At 43.1% G+C, this 18014-nt stretch overlaps 1 protein-coding gene across 1 annotated transcript in view; it reads right to left on the reverse strand.

The window, feature by feature from the left end:
* The window catches only part of DACH2 (dachshund family transcription factor 2), a gene marked incomplete at both ends in the record, with an annotated part of 268379 nt that overhangs the window by 97671 nt on the left and 152694 nt on the right, over nt 1-18014 (reverse strand). The window contains one exon of the mRNA XM_081336628.1: nt 760-885. Coding sequence (XP_081192754.1) covers nt 760-885 — 126 coding nt within the window. The remainder of the gene's footprint in view (nt 1-759; nt 886-18014) is intronic.

Below are 18014 nucleotides of genomic sequence, written 5' to 3' on the forward strand. Positions count from 1 at the left end.
TATTCTGTTATTCGACCTTGTCAAGCATATCACCCTGTTGCCACCCGGCCTCTGAAGCCTTCCAGAAAATCGCAAGATGTAGTTGCATCCTCCTTCCCCCACCACACACACACACACACTTCTTAAAAATTTACCCATGCTGCTCTTAGCGAGTGGCCTGGGAATGACCTATGCTTTCAAACCTCTGAATTGTCCTTCCAGGTAAGCAAATGAAGATTAGTTTGCCTAAGATGAATGTGGTGACCTACCCATTTTTTTCCTTCTGACTGGGTCTTCACGTTGCCATTTTCCAAAATCAAAAGGCACGATTAACTTTTAAAAGAAAGAAAGGCAAAAAAAAACTGTTGCTAAAAAAAGAAGAAGAAGAGAGAGCACACAAGTAGGGCTAGGCAGGGGAATCTCCTTTGCACCCAGGCTTTTCCTGCCAGTTACAGATGGTTTCTTACAGGGGGAAAAAAAAATAACACAGTTCATGTTGCAATTCAGAAATAATGGAAAATCATCTTCCGCTCTGCATTCCTGCAGATGCTTTAGGTGTGATGTGCTCTCCCGTTTTCCAATAAAATGACTGTTCTAAAGGAAGCATCTTATGCAAAATCGTAGCGAAGTGAAAATAAAACCTCTTTCTGTATCTAATCCAACCCTTCATAAAGTCCAGTTGCCTTTTGGGGAAAAAGCACCTTTAGGAGAAACCATGGCCTGGGTGGTGGGAGAATATCCACAGGCATGCAACAATTCACAGTTGAAGACTTGCTTTACCTGCATTCGAATTCAGTTCTTCGTTCTCTGACTCTGTTCCATTCTGACTTCCGCTTCCATGGAGGCTGTTCATGGCCATCAGCTTAATCTTCTGCAACTTCATTGCTTCAGCCATGGCTGTAAGGCCTGTTTGCAGAGGGAGAAAGGGAAAGGAGAGGGAGAGGGAGGGAGGGAAGGGGAGGAGAGAGAAAGAAAAAGAGAGGAAGAAGACAACGAGAAAGAAAGAGAAAGAGTGTGAGAGAAAAAGGAAGAGAAAGAGAAAAAGAGAGAGAGAGAAAAAAGAGAGAATTAAGCTTACATTAACAAATCAGACTAGATTCCAAACATCAGTAATCTACCAGTTTTGACCAGATTTCAACATCCATAAAACTCTGGATAATCCTCAACTTACTTACTTACTTACTTACTTACTTATTTATTTATTTATTTATAATTGAATTTCTATACCGCCCTTCTCCCGAAGGACTCAGGGCAGTGTACAGGGCAGTAAAAGCTTTACATACAAAAGTTAAAATGAAATTAAATTAATTAAGCCCTAACAATAAATAATTAAAAATACCCCAAACCCTTAAACCAGGCCGGCCTGTTCAAATAAATAGGTTTTCAGATCCCGGCGGAAAGAGCCACAACTGGGATCAAAATTTCCATTGCTGAGCAAGGCAGTTGTTTAAGGGAATTGTGCCCAATTTTACAACCTTTACAAGCAAATCGCTGCAGTTTTTAAGTGATTCATGCCGTCGTTTAGCAAATCCAAATTCCCCCACTGACTTTGGTCGTCAGAAACTGGCTGGGATGGTTAACAGAAAATTCTCCAGAAAACTAGAAAGGATCCCTTCACAAATATAGCTATCTGTGTATATTTTTCCTAGAATTTTTTTTCCCCAAAAAACATTTTTACCTAATTTAAGGGGATGGTGTGTGTCTTCTTCTCTAGTATGTGTACTTTTAATACTCGTTTGGGTAAATGCTGGCATGATTGTGAATCCTGCTTCTTTATACTTTTGGGAACTGCAAGTTTGGTTCTTCTCTCTTAAAATGTGAATAAAACATGAACCATTTCTCCTCTGTTCCTAACGCAGAGACCATCCCACAACCTCAGCTACATATAAGAAAACTTTGCTTCCTTTCTACTTTTTATAAGACCAAGTCACACCTTTTAAGCTTATGTATTGGATATATATATATATGCATAGTGAAAATTTGCATTTTTGCCCAAAGAACTGTTCCCAAGTCTTTAAAAAAACCCAGTAAAGAAAAGAGAACTTGCAGATTAATAGAGGCTATCCATTATTAATTACCCAAAACAATTAGTGGAAATTAAAACTAATATCAGTTAGATAATTGTGCATTAATAAGATTATTCCGAAACCAATGTATGGAGCAAATAACTTAATGGATGGATTATTAATGATATTAATGGCTGAACAGATGGATATTAAAGACACGGCAGATGCTACCTAGAACTGATGGAATTTGTTTAAAACAGTCTTTGAACAACCGGTAAATTATATATTCTCCCATTGGAAGGTAAGCCAAATGAATGTTTTCCCATAGACGGCTATTTTTAAAAAGCTACTGTGAAGATCTTGCCCTTACGGTCTCTATCTCCATTAGATGCCAAGGCTGTTCCAGCATCAGCAGAATGGAAGAAGAACAGAAAAGTGATGATCCTTTTGGTTTCCTAGTTAGGACATAACTGTGCGAGTTTTTTGGGGTGGAGGTGGGGGTGGGCAGCTGTACAAAAGCGGTTTACTATTAATTTTGTCCAGGGTGATTTTTCAACTGTCTATCTACTCTACCGGCAGAGATGATCCTCGATGACATATTGTTCATTCTAATTACACAGAGACAGGCTTCAAAAAGGACAAAGCATAGAGAAAGCGTGGTTTTTCACGCTGAGCATCCCTTTCGAACCTCTCCTTAGCTGCTTTGAAACATTCCCTCTAGCTTTTTGGGAAACTCTATCATTTACCATTTAACTCTTTTTTTGTTTTTAGGCCACTGGCCAAATGGAAGAGTAGGGTGAATTATCTCTGTCTCTGTGTGTGCCTTCAAAAGGGAATGTTTGGAGACTGAGTAGACAAATCCATGTCACATTCCTAGGGCTAAGAGAAGGGGACCGGCCTAAAGCAGGGGTAGGCAACCTTGGCTCTTTAATGACTTGTGGACTTCAACTCCCAGAATTCCTGAGCCAGCCATGCTGAGGGGAAAGGCAGAGGTTTCCAAGCTGAGCCATGCTGGCTCAGGAATTCTGGGGGTTGAAGTCCACGAGTCATAAAAGAGCCCAGGTTGCCTACCCCTGGCCTAAAGTCACCCATCTGGTTTCAAACCTTAGGCAGGACTAAAACCCCTGGTCTCCCAGCTTCTAGCCTGATCCCTTGTACCACTACTCTCAAATGACTTGCATATACCTACCAGTCTAGCACTGATGATGTTACCTAGTTGGGTAGTGAAATGTCTGCAAGAAAGCAACCAAGCTCATAGAACACCCAGGACCCCCACTGTTCAATCTTCAGCTACATATATTCTGTTCTATCAGTACCAGCTCCTACTAGTGTCCTTAGAGTCTACTCAAGGCCACAAACCATTCTGGCAAATAAAATGGCTCTAGAGACTGCCACCATAGTACGGTGTGCCAACTCCCGCTTTAAAAAAGGTTAGGGAGCCAGATGAATGCTGGAGGCTGTTTTGGCAACTCTGTTGGTGCCCATGAATCACAGTTGAGGATGTGAGCTTCAGAATATTCTTTATTGGCCAAGTGTAATTGGACACATAAGGAATTTATCTCTGATGCATAAAATCTTGGTGTGCATACAAACAGCAAAGTGATATATCATAAATCATAAAGTACAATCATAGGAACACAAGCGAGTGGTCAAATGAGGAGACCCGAACTCACTGGTAGGCTCAACTGCAATGAACAAGGACGCAAGTTCAATTTTGCAGCTACTAAGATTGTTGGACAAGCAGGCACAAAAACAGCCAGGGAAGTGATTGAAGCCTGGTAAACAGGCCCCTCCCTCATCAGTCAACAGGAGTGCTGATGTATCACCAGCCTATCAAGTACTCAGAAGGTTAGGGCTGGGCAGCACAAGTAAATGACAGTCAACAATTTAAAAGCCAGTCATCAACACACCCAATCAACATCTAAAAAGGTACTTACAACAGGCACTCTAAATACCACACACAGAATAGCACACACTCTGCTAGAGAGAAGTTCCCTGAAGATGGGCTCCAGCACGAGTCCAAAAGCTCTTTTTTTTAATCCCATTTATATCCCGCCCTTCTCCGAAGACTCAGGGCAGCTTACAATCTAAGAAGCACAAATCAATGTGCTTAGCAATAGCCTTCATTCTATGTATATGCCTGCTTATATGCCTCAATTACAAAACCTCTGGTTCCGGTGACCGACCCAGATTGGATCCTGCTACAATCATAAGATACACGTTCCAGATTGTTCCGGCTGCACCACAGGGCCAGTTGAATTCAAGGTTTAACTACCATTCTATACTGAAATCTATCTACTTTGTTATTTCTCTAGAGGTCTTTTTTTTTAACCTGTGGAAGAGACTTCAGGTATTTTTTTTTCTACCTTTCTCAGGCAAAATATACACTTCTTTTTAATTTCTCCCAGTAAGGTGATGGTTGCTACTGCTTGCTGTGGCCTCTTTTTTTAACCTCATTCTGAATTCTTCACGGCTAACCCTAGCCAACCCATGGAAACCATCCCTTCTTTAGGGAATTAACTGGGATCTGCAGAAGGTGCAGAGGACAGGAGAGACGAGAGGACAAAGAAAGATAGGACGTGCACATTGATCTTTTGGCCACTAAGTTAAATGACTCAACAAGTGCCGTTTTCCATCTGTGAAAAGCTCTGCTTTGAATTGTAATGAATGAAAAGTATCATTAAAACTGAGTGAGAACCGATGGGGGGGGGAACACAGCAGAATTATTTTGGACACATATTTCTCTTTCACTTTCTCCCTTGCTCTCTCCCCAAGAGTAGGGGAGGATTTGATGCCAATGGGTTCCCCTCCCCAATCTACGCAACTGCACAGAGAACCCAATCTGTTTATTTGTGAATGCACATATGAGGAGTAAAGGATTATAAACGTGTACCCAAATGCAACAACAACAACAACAAAATAACCTCTCATCCACAGCAGAACACAGTAAAAAAAAAAGTTGGATGCTATCTATTTTTAACAGTAATGTGTAGTTTGACCGTCTCACAATAATTCAAGGATATATAGCCTGATATGAGATATGCTCACATGTCTTGCCCCACAAAGACATAACCATTCAGCCTCAATTGGTCACAAAGTGTTTGACACAGCTGCACCACCCTTATAGGGATAGTTTGGTCAGTATGCAAAGACAGCAGCCAAAAACAATGACATCAGAAAACCACTCTAGAGGAGGCTTTGACATGACCAGCGCACCGTCTGTGCTCCAGGAGAGCATCAGAAACAAGCAACATTCTTGAAATAAAGTTATTTCCTTCCCCTGGTCTGTAATTGGTTAGACACAGTCCCCATCACTCTGCATTAAATCGGAAGCATTTCTGTCCAAACTGCAAATGAGTAAATTAACGAAAGAGGAGCTATGAGTAATCAAATCTGGAAGTATGCATTTAATTAAAATCGAACGCCAAGACACAGCATTGTCGTACGGTTCCTCATATTAAAACAAAACATTATATTAAATTAACAGACAACAATTTGCAGCAAGCAGCTTTTAAAGCCAAGAAGGAACGGGAGAGCTTACAACACAATAGTACAACCGGTTTGGCTCTGTTATCGTTTCAAGTCTAAGTGTGTACACTGCTTTGTGAGCCTCAGTTGTTGAGCACTGATGGCATCTGAAGACGCTGGAGGCAGGCTCAAATCCGTTTGATGTTTAATCAAATGTTTTCATCCATTTGCTGTTTCAAATGGAAGTACAATGAAACATCTGGCAACATAAAATGCTAATGTGTGACACCATATTGAAAACAGGAGTGGTGGAAAGATAAGACTAAAACACCCCCTATTTTGACCCACAAGCTTTGCTGAGGGTTTGCAAGGGAATTTCAGTGAAGCTCTTAGTTCAAAGGCTCGTTGCCCACCTTGTGAATCATAAACAGAGTAATAGAATTACGGAGTTGGAAGGGACCTTGGAGGTCTTCTGGTCCAACCCACTGCTCAAGCAAGAGATCTTATACTGTTCCAGAGAAATGGTTGTCCAATCTCTTCTTAAAACCCGTCAGCGGTGGAGCACCCACATCTTCTGAAGGCACGTCACTGGTTAATTCTTCTGTCAGGAAATTTCTCCTTAGTTCTAGGCTGGTTCTCTCCTTGATTGTTGTTGTTGTTAGTTGCGAAGTCGTGTCCGACCCATCGCGACCCTATGGACAAATGTCCTCCAGGCCTTCCTGTCCTCTACCATCTTCTGGAGTCCATCTAAGCTCACGCCTACTGCTTCAGTGACTCCATCCAGCCACCTCATTCTCTGTCGTCCCCTTCTTCTATTGCCCTCAATCTTTCCCAGCGTTAGGCTCTTCTCCAGTGAGTCCTTCCTTCTCATTAGGTGGCCAAAGTATTTGAGTTTTAGCTTCAGGATCTGGCCTTCTAAAGAGCAGTCAGGGTTGATCTCCTCTAGGACTGACCGGTTTGATCGCCTTGCAGTCCAAGGAACTCGCAGGAGTCTTCTCCAGCACCATAGTTCAAAGGCCTCTCCTTGATTAATTTCCATCTATTGCTTCTTGTAGGCAGAGATGGGATTCAGCCGGTTCGCACCACTTCAGCAGAACCGGTAGCTAATTTTTTCTTGCCAAGGCCCAGAACGGACTTCCGGAAGCGGCATCCACACAGAGAACCGGCTGTTCGCCTATTTGAATCCCACCGCTGCTGGTAAGGAGAAACTATTTTTTTTCTTCCTTTTTCGCTTCCTTCTCCACTTTTTTTTTCTTTCCCCTTTCTGAAATTTTTGTTTCTGTTTATTTTTTATCTTATACTAAACTTTAATAAAAAGACTAAAAATAGAGAGCGAGAGAATGAAGCAGTAAGTTTTCTCTATCAATTCAATCTGCAAGCAAGTCTACCTGTTATTTAAGGTTACCTTTAAGTCAGACCTGGGTATTTTATGGCCCCCTTGGTCACATACAGCCCTTTGGCTATCCCTGTCCTGCCCACATGAGGTCAATCAGAAATTAGACATCAAACGTAAATACGTATACACACCACGTACACAGTCCAACAGCATTGCTTTCATTTTGAAGGGGGCTGCTTTTTTTTCTTCAAATTACATACGTGCAGGCATGCCTATGCATCTTCACAGTCCTATTAGTTGAGAACAGTCCCAATTTCTCATCTGTCCCCTTGGGGAAAAGTAATTGCCTATCTCTGCTTTACATACATGCATGCAAACATATATAGACGCATTTTGCTGCAGGTCCAGCCTGATGTACTAAGGTATTTTTATTTTCAGAAAAGTAGACTTTTAAAAAGAATGACGGTTTAAAAATAGAATGCTTTTCACTTATTACCACCTCACGTTTCTACCAATTCATTCTGGAGGCCTAAGATGGCAGCTCAGATTTCAGGACCTTGGACAGAACAGTGAGAAAAAGGAGAGATACACAATACAATGCAACAAGTGTCAAGGTTATAGCACTGTCTCAGGTGTAATAATCCAGGGCTTCTCAACCTTTTCACCCACTGTACCACTTTTAAGATAGGGCAACATCCGAGTACCACCAGTCGTCTAGCAAGGTGTCAAAAGGTGTATTCTTATTTTTATTGCCCTGTACACCGCCCTGAGTCCTTCGGGAGAAGGGCGGTATATAAATCAAATAAATAAATAAATAAATAAATAAATAAATAAATAAATAAATAAATAAATAAATAAATAAATAAAAACATGTTGACCCCCCCCAAAAAAGGAAAATAGTGATGAAGTACAGGTAGCCCTCGACTTACAATAGTTCCCTTGTTGACTGTTTGCAGTTACCATGGCACTGAAAAAAGTGCCCCCCAAGCCACAGCCGAGCAAGACGCCTGCCTGCCTGCCTGGCGGCACTCTTCCTCCTGTCCAAGGTTTTCCTTCTTGTGAGCATTTCTGTTGAGGATTGGCAGCGGGGGTGGGGTGGGGGTGTGTTTGGTTTTTATTCCCCGTCTGCTGGGTGGTTGCAGCAGGTTTTGGTCACTTCACATGACCCTGGGACACTGTGACTGTCATAAATATGAATCAGTTGCCAAGGATCTGAATGTAAATCACAAGAGCCTGGAGATGCTGCAACATTCCAGCTGATCGGCGCTTCTTCTGGGCTCAGAAGCGCCAGGATCAGCGCCACGCTCCAGCTGGAGCCTGGCGCTGATCCTGGCGCTTCCGCTGAGCCCTGACAGCCCCGAAGAAGCGCTGATCCTGGTGCTTTCGCTGAGCCCTGACAACCCTGCAGCTCCAGCCGTGTCTCGCTCAGGCTTGTGTGGTGCTGCCATCGGTTCAGCTCATTCCCCTCCCCCGTTACTACTTTTCTAGGATGGTCGCGTACCACCTGCCAGGTGTCAATGTACCACAGGTGGTACCCGTACCACTGGTTGAAAAGCCCTGTTATAATCTACAATCTTCAGATAGACAGACAAAACCCTATGAACCAGGGGTCTTCAAACTTGGCCCTTTTATGACTTGTGGACTTCAACTCCCAGAATTCCTCAGCCAGACACATTGGCTAAGGAATTCTGGGAGTTGAAGTCCACAAGTCACAAAAGAGCCAAGTTTGAAGACTCCTGCTTTGAACCTACAAAAACTGCCCATGTGCTCCTAACTGCATATTTTGGCAGTTTATTCGTGGCTGCCATATGAAAAATTAAGTTAGCAGAATTATATTAACCATGCAGAGAAGAGTAATGCATGAAAGGCCGAAAGACCAACGCCACATTGCAAAATAGAACCTATTTAGAAGCCACAAAATCAAGAACCAAAAAAAGAGAGGATGCTGTGATTGTATCCACACAACTACACACACATTCACACATATTCCTCCCTTTCCTTTCAGAGACCTGTGTCTAATGGTTGGCTGATTTCATGACATCTTTCATTTCTTACAGAGGCTCAGCTATGGAAATGATTTGTCAGGATCGTAAACTTAATACTTTTTGTGAGCTCCACTCCAGCAACCTTTGTCTTATTCTGCAGAGTTGACCGCCTGACCCATTGGAGGTTTAGGATCACTAGGAAGAATGTAAGACTTCAGAAGGAAAGAAAAAAACAAGGGGAAAATAGAGGAGGAGGAGATTGGTTAGAGGGAAACCAGCTAAACAGAAAATCTCTGAAATCACTTGGTATTCTAGAATATTTTATATCATTGTATTGAAGCAAAGCCATGGCTGCAATGTTTCGCATGTCAAGGAAATCCCCAAAACTATGAATGAAATGCCAATGAATCCGGGAGGGAGGGAGGGAGGGAGGGAGGGAGGGAGGGAGGAAGGAAGGAAGGAAGGAAGGAAGGAAGGAAGGAAGGAAGGAAGGAAGGAAGGAAGGAAGGAAGGAATTCTGGGAGTTGGAAGTCCACAAGTCTTCAAGTTGCCAAGGTTGGACAACCCTGGTGTAGAGGGTCCCTATGAAGTAGAGGTGCTAGGATTCTGTTTAAAGTTGCCCCTCAAGGTCAAATCTCACCCAGAAGAATTAGCAACCATTCTCCTTAAATTGTGGGTTGGAATTTTTCATCTCCCCCATCCCAAATTAACATCTTGTTCTTGTGTAGAGTTTCTCCGTGGGTAAACCATCTCCTGCCTCTAGTCTACAAAGAGGCAGAGAAAGATTGCTCCAAAGGAACAAAGAGAGAGATCTGGCTTCGGTTGTTATATTCTCAGTTCAGTGAAGCATAAGGCAGATCATATGTCACCTTCCTCTTTCTAGGAAATGCTCAAAATAACTAAGAATCAACTTCGGGTGGAACAAATCAAAAGCAAAGCAAAGCAAAGAACAGCAAAGCTTGAATAACCAAAACTTTTCCTACCACTGACCACCTCTTAATATGGAAGTATTTTCACAGGGGATCCATCAGGTCATTCCAGACTTCAAATTCATGTTTTTACAGGGCAAGGGATTCTTTAGAGCACAGGTGAACAACAACTTTGAGCCTAAACTACGCAAAGCCTGTGTGGAAGCTTTGGAAAGTTGAGATTAAATTGTCAGGAGCATGTAAAAAAGTGTGGGGGCATAATTCATAAATGGAAAAAACAAGCACAGGTCCACTCTTCCTGTTCTTTTCTTGCTCCATTTTTTTATTTTATTTTTTTATTTTAATTCCATTTATATCCCGCCCTTCTCCGAAGACTCAGGGCGGCTTACAAGCTTAGCAGTAGCCTTCATTCTATGTATATGCCTGCTTGTTAGGGCTTTCACACACACCCCCAAGCGGCATTATTACAAAGTCAGCTTAGTTGCCCCCAACAATCTGGGTCCTCATTTTACCTACCTCGGAAGGATGGAAGGCTGAGTCAACCTTGAGCCTGGTGGGACTCGAACCTGCACTAATTGCAGGCAGCTGGTGTTACTTAAGGAGGCATTAGCCCACTGCTCCACCAAGGCTCTATTTTCAAAATGGAGCTGTGTTTAATTCTATTAAGGGTTATATCTGGTGATAAGTCTACATCTTTCCTCTTTATCCGGGCAAGATTTGCAGCAATGCTTTCTTCCTACGTCTGCGAGTGGCATGTCCAGAATCACCTCACTGACTTTGTGTCTGAAGTAGGACTAGAACTCACAGTCTCTTGGTTCCTAGCCTGGTCTCTTAATCACTACACCAAACCTGCTCCTGGGTATTAGAGAAAATTAGAGACCTCCAATTGCGTTTCAGGTGTGAGTTGAGCTTTGCGATGTGTTGTCTGGTGCAGAAGGCAACCTAGAGGCCAATTCAAATGGGTGTGTTGCTCTGTATGTATGCATTGTGCACATTACACAGACAATCAAGGAACTTTCGCTAAGCTTGGCGTCTGTTAGATGGGCTTAAAAAAATAGTGATAAAACTGTTCTTCCACGGTTTTCACTATTTTAACGTTAGAAAACATAAAATCTTCCCCTTGGCCAGTTTTTCTGTAGGTTGGGAGGTTGACAGCAATCAGCAAGATTACCATTATCACTTGCTGTCCAGAGAGTTGTTTTTTTAATAGAAAAAGAGACAAAGAAATTTGTTTTGAGTCCTTATGCTTTTCACTTTATAATGCCTGGGAAAGACCATACTTGGAATACTGCATCCAGTTTTGGTCGCCACAAAGTAAAAAAAAAAGAGACTCTAGAAAGAGTGCAGAGAAGAGCAACAAAGATGATTAGGGGACTGGAGGCTAAAACATGTAAACAACAGTTGCTGGAATTGGGTATGTTGAGGTTAATGGGTGTGGGGAGGGCCTTCTCTGTGGGCGCTCCGGCGTTATGGAACCAACTGCCAGTTGAGCTCCGGATGGCATCGGACCTTCGCTCCTTCCGGCACGGGCTGAAGACCCACTTATTTGAACTAGCTGGTCTGGCCTGATGGGGAACATTGGAGTTTTTTAATGGGTTTTTTTACTGTTTTTATTGTTATTGTAATTTTTAATTGGGCATTTGTTTAATTTCTTTTTAATTTTTGTATTGCTATTTATATATGCCCTGTTAACCGCCCTGAGTCCTTCGGGAGAAGGGCGGTATACAAATTGAATAAATAATAATAATAATAATAATAATAATAATAATAATAATAATAATAATAATAATAATAATAATAATAATGAAAAGGACTAGGTGTGACATGATAGCAGTCTTCCAATCTCTCAGGGGCTGCCCCAAAGAAGAGGGAGTCAAGCTCTTCTCCAAAGCGCCTGAAGGCAGGACAAGAAGCAACGAATGGAAAACTAAGCAAGGAGAGAAAGCAACCTAGAACTAAGGAGAAACTTCCTGACAGTTAGAACAATTAACCAGAGGAACAACCTGCCTCCAGAAGTGGTGAATGCTCCAGCACTGGAAGTTTTAAAGAAGAGATTGGACAACCATTTGTCTGAAATGGTATAGGGCAGGCATGTCAAACTCGCGACGTCACGTGACGTATCGGAACTTTTTTCCATTGCCGAAAATGGGATGGGCGCGGTTTCTCTGTGACGCTCTGGCCCGCGGGCCGGCAATTTGACACCCCTGGTATAGGGTTTCCTGCCTGAGCAGGGGCTTGGACTAGAAGACCTCCAAGGTCCCTTCCAATTCTGCTATTCTGAAAATCCTCAAAGTTTTCTGAGTTTCGTCCCATCAATTAACACTGGTTTGAAATAATCCAAAAGAAATAGAGTTCTCATTCTTTGCACACCTCAGTTGATAGGTCCATTGAATTCTGCTAGTTCCATTCTATTCTTTGCACGTCAGTTTCTGTACAATTTGGGACGGATAGCAATCATCTTTTTTCTTTTTAGAAGCACTGTGAAACCTGACCACAGGTCTCATCATTTAGTAGCCAGCCATCCTTTTTCCTAATTAAAAATCGGCAAACGTTGGACAATGAAGGCGGAACGGTTATCACAATGGAGCAGTTACCTGTTATCAAATTACAAAGCAGAGGGGTTGTTGTTGTTGTTTTCCTAATCAAAGGACCAAACAGGGAGGGGGATTGACCAGCTAACAGGTTTCTAATAACCTGAGGGGAACATTTCTTGTTCCATTTAACAGCCTCTGAAGAAGCCTTCCGTTTTAATCTTGTCTTAATCACAAAAAAATCATTGTCCTGTTTAACCAGAGTTCTATCAGATATGTTAGAGAATCCTATTTACTTAGAAGCCGCTGGAATGTCTAACACAATAGTAGGATTGTCCCTGGAAAGAAATTTCTTCAGGTTGACTTCCCCCCCCCCTTTCTTTTTTCCAAAACGGAGGGAGAAAAGGCAAAGGGGGGGGGGGAAAGGAGAGGGAGAGAGATCAAAAAGCTAACTTTAATAGATGTTTGACTAAGGTCAGGCTCCCCAGTAAATGGAACAGTGGAGATGAAAGCAACCAACTCTGTTTGGCTTTTGATCTCAGCAAAATCCATTTGGCATTGTTTAGCTTTGCTATAATGCTTCAATTTGTGAGTGATATCATGGCCAAAATGAACTGCCTTCAGTTTGATGGTTTGGGGTGTTTCGCTTTGTTTTTGTTTCAAATTAATAGCTTTTGTAAAACTTTAACATCTACCTCGGGAGTGGGGCAGGGGGGTGGGGTTTAGGAAATAAAATGAGCCAACAAAATAAGCCTTCTAAGAACGCTTATATATTAACGCTTATATACATTAACAGTTTAAAGCAATTTGAAAACAGCATAACAGGCAAAGAAGATAAAGTAATCTGACTGCTGTAGGACTAAATGAAGTCATGCTTTCTGTACTTCTAATAAAAGTTGTGGAGCTTAGTATAACACGACTGTGTCCTATATTTCTTCTGACGGTGAGCAGGAGCTCGTGAATCAACGTTTTTCACTGCAAAATGTTTCCCTGTGTGAAGAAAACATGCTCCCTTCTACAAAGCATCTTGCTACTCTTAAGATAAATAACAGAAGAACAGAGTTGGAGGGGAACTTGGAGGTCATCTAGTCCAACCCCTGCTCAAGAAGGAGACCCTCTGCCATTCCAGGCAAGTGGCTGTCCAGTCTCTTCTTAAAAACCTCCAAGGATGGAGCATCCACAACTTGTGGAGCCGAGTGGTTCCATTGGTTGATTGTTCTCACGGTCGGAAAACTTTCTCCTTAGTTCTAGGTTGAATCTCTCCTTGACCAGCTTCCATCCATTGTTTCTTATCTGACCTTCAGCCAGAGAACCAAGATTGGGGAAGGAGCTGTCTGTAGCCTGTGAAAAACCCTCTCATCACAGAAACCTTACATTATTTTTGCCTCTTCGACAGCCTGCCCTAATGCAAGCCGTGAAGGCAGGCAAGGAAAGTTGCAAGCGTAGCACTTTCTACCTCCTAACGTACAGGATAACGCGATAGGGAAATATGCAAAACGATGTTTTATGAATTAGGTTATTAGTATGAAAATCAAAGGGCATTCCCCATCTGCTGGAACAGGCCATGTGACTGATTTATGCTGTGGAGGCTGAATTATTGATACAAATGCTTATATATTATATTTTATATGGGGTATCATGGGATAGCACCATCTGGCACGGAGGCATCAATATGTACACACCTTGGACTGAATAAACACAGCAGCCAGATATCATGGCAAATTGCACCGAGGTGGGCTTTCTTAACTGTGGTTGCTTGCTGAAGTTTTCTAAGCAAGGGCACACCCATTCAGATACAAAAGCTGACAAAGCAAGGCACTTGCTTAAGATGGGCGAGTTAAATGCTAGCCCAGGGGTGTCAAACTCAAACCACATCAGCATTGTGGTTGCACTAGGAGGGCCGGGTGGATATGGCCAGGGTGGGCGCGGCCTACTGGGTGGGCGTGGCTGGAGTGCGTATGGCCTACTGGGTGGGCATGGCCAGCTCTACATCATTGGCATCAAGGGTGCCTATGGGGGCCAGGGCAGGAGTGGGACAGATCTGGGGGTCTCTGGCAGAAGGAGGGTCTCTGGGCCAGGGCCAAGGCAGCGGGGGCCATTCCCTCACTGTTTCCAGGATGGCTTAAGGGGCCACATGAAACCACTTCGCAGGCCGGATCCGGCCCCCAGGCCTTGTGTTTGACATGTCTGTGCTAGCCTATCTTAAACAGGCTAACACTTAAGTAACAACGTGGCAGTTCGAAAGCATGCAAATGCGAGTAGATTAATAGGTACCACTTCAGTAGGAAGGTGACAGCATTCCACGAGCCTTTGGTGTATAGCCATGCTGGCCACATGCTTTGGACAATGCTACCTCCCTCAGCCTAGAAACGGGAGATGAGCACTGGGGCCTAGAGTGGGACACAACTGGACAGGGAAACCTTTACCTTTAATTAAGCATCAGAGGTTGTTGTTGTGATTCAGGGTCAGCCTGTGGGTTCGGCAGTTGGGTCGGACGATTCAGAAGAGGAGGAGGGGGGTGTTGGAGAGCCTGCAGAGGACAGCCCTGAGGCTTCGCAGAGCCCTTAGCCAGGCCCCTCTCATCTGGTCACTACGCAGACCCAGCTGTGTGAGCCTGACAGCGTGGATGAAGATGACCCACAGCTGGCCCTGTTCAAGGACGCCCGACGCAGGAGGGAGTCAATCAGGAGTAAACAGAGGAAGGCAATGGGGCACCTCGGAAGAAGGCAGAGAGAAGCCACGCCTTGAACTGTTTAAAAGGGGAATGCGTGGGAGGGCTGGTTTGCTGAAGGCAAACTGTTTCATGGTTCGTGTTTTGGTTTTGCTCTGTTTGCTCTGTTTTGTGTCAATAAATTTGGCAGGCTTAGTTCCAGCCTCTTGCCTTTTTGTAAAGGGGTTGTCCCTGCCTTTTCTGCAGGGCCGGTAGTAGGCTGGTACAGAACAGTTGTCAGGAAAGGTTGTGTTCCTGGCTGCTGTTCTTGAGGGATCAAAGGGTTCATCCCTGAAGCCGAAGGAAGTGGTGGGGCAACCAAACATGCCTGCAAAGTTGGAAGTGGCAAGCCATTGCAATAGGATTTCTATTAACCTGGAGAAGGATGGCAGTAGTCCCACAACTTCCCAAGGCAACCCATTCCAAAGAGCGGGGCCAAGACAAGAGACTATGCGGTCCTGAACTGGATGGGGAGAGAGGAAAAGATTCTGGGTAACCACGTCCTAGAATCTCCAAGGATATATCTATTAAGTTACAAGCTTATAACTTTAGTTTGGCAAGATTCTGTCTGTTAAAGGTAAAGGTAAAGGTTCCCCCGCACATGCATGCTAGTCGTTTCCGACTCTAGTGGCCGGTGCTCATCTCCGTTTCAAAGTTGAAGAGCCAGCGCTTGTCCAAGGACGTCTCCGTGGTCATGTAGCCAGCATGACTGGATGCCAAAGGCGCACGGAACGCTGTTACCTTCCCACCGTAGGGGTCCCTATTTTTCTACTTGCATTTTTACGTGCTTTCGAACTGCTAGGTTGGCAGAAGCTGGGACGAGTAACAGGCGCTCACTCTGTTACGCAGCACTCGGGATTCGACCCGCCAAACTGCCGATCATCTGATCGACAAGCTCAGCGTCCTAACCCACTAAGCCACCGCATTCTGTCTGTTAGGTATGAGCAAATAAAATACTGGACTCAGTTGGATCCACCGTGTCGTCTTTACAGGTAGTCCTTGACTTACGACCACTGTCGATCCCAAAATTTCTACCGCCAAGTGAGATAGTTTCTCGAGTGAATTTTGCCCCATTTTAAGACCTTTCTTGCCACAACTGTTAAGCGAATCACTGCAGTTGTTAAGCTAGTAACACAGTTGTTAAATACATCTGGCTTCCCCACGGGTTTTGCTTCTCAGAAGGCTGCAAAAGATGACCACGTGACCCCAGGACACTGCAACTGTCATAAATATGAGTCAGCTATAATGGTTTTACGGGTGTGGAAAATCGTCTTATGTCACTTTTTTTAATGCAACTTCGAATAGCCACTAAGTGAACTGTTGTACAGTAAGTCAAGGCAAAAGGAGAAGGGCATGGCAAAGGATGAATTGGTTAGATAGTGTCATCATAATGAACATGAATTTGAGCAAACTCTGGGAGACGGGAGGATTGTGGGGGGAGGGGGAGCTGGCACGCTATGGTCCACGAGGTTGTGAAGAACGGGACACAATTTAGCAACTGAACATCAACAACAAAGTGACGGTTTTAGGTTTAGTCCTGACAATTTCTGTCCTACCAGGACCGTACAAACCATCACTAAGCCTCTGGGGCAAATACCCCAGAAATAACATTTTTCTTGCACTATCAACGTTTTCTTCCATCAGTATCCTTCTATTGGTGTTTCCTCCAGAAAGAGACACAGGATCTCTCTCTCTCTCTCTCTCTCTCTCATTTTAATGCATTTTAATCTTTTTTTTAAAAAGCAATTACTTTTTTCTCCTTATGGTTTTTGTTTTGCTTTTCTGCTCATATTTTATGCATTTATTTTCAGAAACTGGCTTGGGAGAAGGCAAAAGAGGCATCTTTCTTTCAACAAAATCTCTTTTGACATTCAGTGCTGCTGTTCTAAGCAAGTTCGTCTAAGTATAGAAGTTAAAAAGACCTGAATCAGTATAATGCAATTATCTTTTTATTGGCTCGATGAGAGTTCGAATTTTATTTACAAAACAAAACAAAAGAAAAAATAAAAAAATAAAATCAAACATAGCTACGATCTTGCATCTTACTTTGGAATAAACTGGACAACTAAAAAAACAACAACGACAACCCATACTGTTAATTCTCAAGGAAGTTGAAAGATTGTACACTGTCTGTTTGTCTACCGTGTTTCCCCAAAAATCAGACCCGACTGGAAAATAAGCCCTAGCACGATTTTTTCAGGGTGCTTGTAATATAAGCCCCACCCCCAAAATAAGCCCCAGTTAAGATTGTCAGCCAGATGGATGCATTTAATACCGTATTTCCCTGAAAATAAGACCTAACTGGAAAATTTATTTTATTAAATTTTATTAAATTTATATACCGCCCTATTCCCGGAGGACTCAGGGCGGAGTACAGGGAAGATTAAAACAAACATACAAAAATTAAAATCAGATTAAAACAATTAATTAAATAAAGTCCCCAAAATTTAAAACTAAAGCCTAATAAAAATTAAAACCCCTCAGCCTGGGCCAGACAGCTCAAAGAGCCAAGTTTTCAGGTCCCTGCGGAATGAGTGAAGGTCGGGGGCAGTCCTAAGTTCCATGGGGAGCTGGTTCCATAGGGCCGGCGCGCCCACAGAGAACGCTCTTCCCCTGGGAATAACCCGCCGGCATTCCCTAACCAGCGGTATCCTGAGAAGGTCCTCCTTAAGCCCTAATGCGTCTTTTGGAGCAAAAAATAATATAAGACCCGGTTTTATTTGGGGGGGGCAACACGGTAATAGGTTCAAAGCAATAGAGATCCTGTCACATTTATTCATTCCTTTAGCTCGTTACTTGAAAGCATGGATTATTCTTATGCTCATCATGCATAAAAAGAACCCTGGAGAGAATAAAATGCAATCATTTGCAGTATAAACACACTATCCGTTTTCCCTTTGCACATCTGCCTTGCACCTGGGTGTGCAAATTTTAAGGAATGCACCATCTTGATGCTACAGAGCCCTTAACTCATCACTCTTTATATACATACACACAAATCCATCTGCTGAGTGAGATCTATCTATATCTATATTTATATCTATATATCTAATCCATATCTATAGCTATA

This window comes from Vipera berus, assembly GCF_964194415.1.
Source record: "Vipera berus genome assembly, chromosome: 11".
Lineage (NCBI taxonomy): Eukaryota > Metazoa > Chordata > Lepidosauria > Squamata > Viperidae > Vipera > Vipera berus.